Source organism: Colobus angolensis, unplaced genomic scaffold (assembly GCF_000951035.1).
Source record: "Colobus angolensis palliatus isolate OR3802 unplaced genomic scaffold, Cang.pa_1.0 Scaffold314, whole genome shotgun sequence".
NCBI lineage: Eukaryota > Metazoa > Chordata > Mammalia > Primates > Cercopithecidae > Colobus > Colobus angolensis.
In genome coordinates this window covers 1,783,144-1,788,507 of record NW_012116422.1, presented here as the reverse complement: position 1 = coordinate 1,788,507, position 5,364 = coordinate 1,783,144, and the positions used below count along the sequence as shown (strand labels likewise).

At 37.2% G+C, this 5,364-nt stretch overlaps 1 protein-coding gene across 1 annotated transcript in view; it reads left to right on the top strand.

Moving 5' to 3' along the window:
• AFF4 (AF4/FMR2 family, member 4) overlaps positions 1-5,364 on the top strand; it is a 68,959-nt gene that overhangs the window by 11,359 nt on the left and 52,236 nt on the right. Inside the window, exon 5 of the mRNA XM_011951091.1 lies at positions 3,302-3,388. Coding sequence (XP_011806481.1) covers positions 3,302-3,388 — 87 coding nt within the window. The remainder of the gene's footprint in view (positions 1-3,301; positions 3,389-5,364) is intronic.

The window sequence follows — 5,364 nt, the reverse complement described above, 5'->3', positions numbered from 1 at the left end:
AGCTCCGCCTCCCGGGTTCGCGCCATTCTCCTGCCTCAGCCTCCCGAGTAGCTGGGACTACAGGCGCCCGCCACCTCGCCCGGCTAATTTTTTGTCTTTTTTAGTAGAGACGGGGTTTCACCGTGTTAGCCAGGATGGTCTCGATCTCCCGTCTTCGTGATCCGCCCGTCTCGGCCTCCCAAAGTGCTGGGATTACAGGCTTGAGCCACCGCGCCCGGCCTAAATTTTTGTTTTTTAAATATCCATTCGTTTCTTCCCATTTCTGCCACCTTGAGCTTCAATAATTATAACAGTGAGTCCTCATTCAGCCTTTCTGCCTCCAGAATCTCCCTGCTCATATGTCTTTTGCATTGCTACCTGATTCTTTACTTCAGGCCCTAGTCTTCATAAAGTAATTTTTCCCTTAAAAATTTTCAGTGGCTCTCTAAGGCTATAGAAAGAATAGTATCGGCCGGGCGCGGTGGCTCAAGCCTGTAATCCCAGCACTTTGGGAGGCCGAGACGGGTGGATCACGAGGTCAGGAGATCGAGACCATCCTGGCTAACACAGTGAAACCCCGTCTCTACTAAAAAAAATACAAAAAATTAGCCGGGCGAGGTGGCGGGCGCCTGTAGTCCCAGCTACTCGGGAGGCTGAGGCGAGAGAATGGCGTAAACCCGGGAGGCGGAGCTTACAGTGAGCTGAGATCCGGCCACTGCACTCCAGCCTGGGCGACAGAGCGAGACTCCGTCTCAAAAAAAAAAAAAGAAAGAATAGTATCCAAATTTAATATCCGCAGGCCAATCCTAACCTGTCTCATTACTGACTGACCACTTTTGCCAAACTGGTTTCCCTAAGCCACATACTTTCTTGCTCTTTTACCTCCTTAAATAAAGTAAGGTTGGAATGTATTTCTCCTACCTCTTCAGTTATATATAGATTGTTTTTTCCTGGAATCCCAATGAAATCCTTCTTCCCCCATATCAGATTATGAGACCACAGTGACAGCTCTTTCATTTGAATGTCATACATTTCTTAGTTGTCATGTATATAAAAAGTTTAAGGGAGCATAAATATTTTCCTCTGAATCCTCAACAGTGCATAGAATTATTAGTACCTGAAAGATTTTCTTACATTTAATGATCTCTGTAATGTTATTGACATCTATATTTTATATGTACAAGGGCTTGGCACTTGGCCTTTAGTTAATAGGTGCTCAGTGATTCGATGATACTTGGAGTATTAAATCAAATTTTCAGTTGAGAGTTTTGCTATTTGAGATATAAAATGCCACTGCTAAAAAGCTGAGTTTATGAATTTTTGTTTCCTTTTCCCTTTCCTGTCTGTAGTATGCAAGGAACTTCAGGTGTGTGTTCCCTTCATGTTTTCTTTGTATTTGTAGTCATATCATTTTTAGGAGCCCCATCATGAACTTAAAAAAAAATTTACTCTAAAAGTAATGTATATTTATTGAAAAAATGATTTATTCAAGGCATGCTCATTGAGCACCTACTTTGTGTCAACCACTGGGAATATAGTGGTCATAATGTTACGCCTTTGAGCTGATATTCTAGAGCTGGATGTAGGAAGCAATCTATTATATAAGATTATTTCAGGAAGTGGAATTCTATTAAAAAAAAAAAGCATTTTAAGGGGATAAAGAGCAATTATGTGCAGGTGGCTGTTTTAAGAGGTTCAAGTAGTAAAATATCAAGTTCCTTTGTCTCTTCTTCCTTCTGTCATTCTGTTGCCCAAAGCTAAACATTAACTAGGACATAGACTATGATTCGTCTTTGTCAGTTAATAAAATACTGTGGACATCATTACATATCAACAGTTAAATTTCTCATTTTGATGTCTACTTGGTGTTCTGTTTTGTAGATGTCTGGTAATTTATTTAATCTGTACTGTGTTGATTGGTGTCAACCTAAATAACAGAGACTCTCTAAAAGAAAAGATTATAGGAATAGAGCATTGCATTGGGAGTACACGTGCCATAGTAGTCTATGTGCATATTCAAGGAGGTAAAGAGAGACAAAGGTTTTTAAAGGAAAAAATGAGGACAATTACGTAATTGTTTTTGAAATAATTATCCTTGGCTACAAAGATCAGTAGTAAAGAGGACACCAGTCTGAGTTCGGACAAGCTGGACAGATGTCCTTATGGAAGTATTTTTTTGGTTTAGGGTTTTGATGACCTTTGTGCAAGGTTGTGGTTTTTGTAGACTTTTTTGTTTATCAGGCATACAAACATGAGAAACCTTTCTTCGTGGTCTTTCGCAGCTTGGGGTGTTTTTTTTTTTTTTTTAATATATATATAAATATTAGTGACTCCATTTTGATTCTTAAAACTTTCACATTGACTGCCTAGGTTGTTTCAGTTTTTGAAGTGTGAGCCCCTTGTATGTGTATCTTTACAAAACTGTGTGGATATTGCCATGCGATAAATTCCTAGGTGTTATACCACTATTAATTTGTTGCGTTTCCTTAATTTACCTGATGACTTACTTTGAACTAAATGCCAGAAATAATATACTCTCTCCTTATTCTCATACCTCTGTCTTCTTGGCTTATCTAACATACACATTGTAATCTTACCAGACCTCACCCAGACACATTTGGCATTAAGATTAGGCAGAAGGCATTGAATGAAATCAAACCTAGGGTCTTGCTTTTCCGTTTTCCTCCTCATGTGTTTTTGAAATTTCTCTTCTGAGTTCTTCCCCTGACAAATTTTTTCTACGATTATATAGACTCTATAGCCAGACTTTTGAGGATGAAACATAATGTTCATTATTTACTAAGTGTGTGGCCTTGAATAAATAACTTTAGTGCTTCAGTTTCATCCTAAATAGAGATAGGATGATAGTGGTATCAACCTCATCATGTCATTGTGAGTACTAAATGAGTAATAAACATGTAAAACACTTAGCACAGTGTCTGGCCCATTCAAGGTACACAGTAAATGTTAGCTGTTTTCCTTATCATTGTCCCCTTCCTCCCACTATCACAGCAAGCTCTTCTTTTTTAGTGTTTTATTATGTGCCTTGTATTTGATTACAGGCTGATTTCTGTAACTATTCACAGGTTTCATAATTTGAATTGTAAACTCCTGAAAGCCAGGGAGTGTTTACTAATCTTCTTGTTACTACCTACACCATAGTGCCTTGCACACAATTGTGCTTAATATTTATTGACTTAAGTATGTAGAATTTTGGAGGAGCTGTCATGAAACCAGTATTTATAAATACAAATCTGGTTTTTAGCTGTATAATTTTTATCCTTGACCTGGTTGAAAACAAACTGTAATAATTACATTGCAGGAGATGACGCATTCATGGCCTCCCCCTCTAACGGCTATTCATACACCATGCAAAACAGAACCTTCCAAATTTCCTTTTCCAACTAAGGTAAGTAAATAAAATGTGTCTTTCATAATGTAAGAAAACTCTAAATGGCTTGACTAAAATCATATAGATTAAAAATTGTCTTGCCATTCCCATTCTAGTGGGAGACAGACAGTAAATAAGTAAATAAATAGATAAATTCAGATAGTGACAACTGTTATGAAGATAATTAGCAGGGTAATGGAATTGAGAGCATCTTGGATCAAGAGGTATCTAAGAAAGCTTTGAAGGCAATATGGGAGAGAGATTTAAAAGACATTAATATAGCCAGACACAGTGGCTCACGCCTGTAATCCCAGCACTTTGGAAGGCTAAGGCAAGAGACTCTCTTGAGGCCAGGAGTTTGCGACCCCCTGGTCAACATAGCAAGACCCTGTCTCTACCAAAAATTGAAAAAAACAACAACAAAAAAACACACAAAACCTTGGCATAGTGGCCCATGCCTGTGGTCCCAGTTACTGAGGAGGCTGAGATGGGAGGATCACTTGAACCTGGGAGGTCAAGGCTGCAGTGAGCTGTGATTGCACCACTGCACTCCAACCTGGGCAACAGAACAAGATTCTATCAAAAAAAAAAAATTCATATTTATTGCAAACTATTATGGTATTGTAGGCCAGAGGTGGTAAGGGCTTCTCAAACTGTTGTTTTAAGAACCTGTTTCTATAAGACATAGCAACCATACTTATGTCCCATGGAAGGAGGTTCCTCAGATAGCAGTTCCAAGGTTGTTTAAAATCAGCAGATTGATTTTTTTTTAAACTTGTACTTAACAGTATTAATTTACACTTAACACAAATAATACAGAAATACATTCTCCTTGTGAAAGTTTGACCAGGACCCCTAATAGTAGCCTTTCCCCAATTCCATCCCCTCATCCCAACAGAGCTCCTTTCATAAGTACCTTTGCAAGTCTATATTCGTGTAATACATATATAATCATTACATGTAAGCATTTTCTCATTAATTTCTACACAAATAATATTGTTCTGTATCTTTTCACCAGTCAGCAGTAGGTCTTGGGGACCTGTCCATGTTACTACATGTGGTGGTGTTTCGTTTCTTTGAATTGCATCGGTAGTGTTAATGTATCCTAGTTTGTTTAGCCATTTCTCTTTGGTATTTAAGCTGATAGCAAGTTTTCATTGCTATAAATGTTTCTTCAGTTGGTATCTTTGTTCATGCCTTCTGTGTGCATGTGATTTTCTTTAGGGTAAAAAGCAAAAAGTAGAATTGCTGAGTGTTGAGAGTATATATTTAGTATATACTCTCACAAATTCCTTCCATAGTTCTGTTACAGGATTTGTACCAGCCAGTATTTCCACTTGTATTACCTTTTGTTTCACACATGCACACCACCATTTGATATTATTAAACAGCAGTGTTTTGAGTGAAAATGGCATTCCATTTGCTTGATTGCTAGTGAGGTTCATCATCTTTACGTATTTGTTATCCATTTGGTTTCTTTGTGGGTAAATTTGCCTATTCTCACTGTCCTTTGGGTTGCATCTTTTACCTATTGAGTTTTAGGTGGTCTTCCTTTTTTGTTTTGTGTTGTTTTGTTTGAATTCTGGATTCTAATAATTTCTTATACATCCTGAAAATTTATCTACCAGTTAGATTCTTTTCTTTTTATGGTGTAAAGTTTTTAATTTTTGATGAATAAAATTTACCTTTCTCTTCCTTTATAGTTTTTGCTTTTAATGTTAAAGAAGACTTTTCTTTCTCTAGGATCATAAACATACCCTCTTATTTTTCTTTCAATGTGATTTTTAGTTTTATTTTTTATGTTTACCTTCGTGAATGATGTCAGGTAGATTTAAAAACTTTCTATCTATATTTATGCCATGTCACTCTTACCTTTTATATCTTTGTTTACATATACAAAATGCACTGGTATTTATTTATTTATTTATTTTTGTTTTTTTTCTGAGATGGAGTCTCCCCTTGTCACCTAGGCTGGAGTGCAATGGCGTGATCTC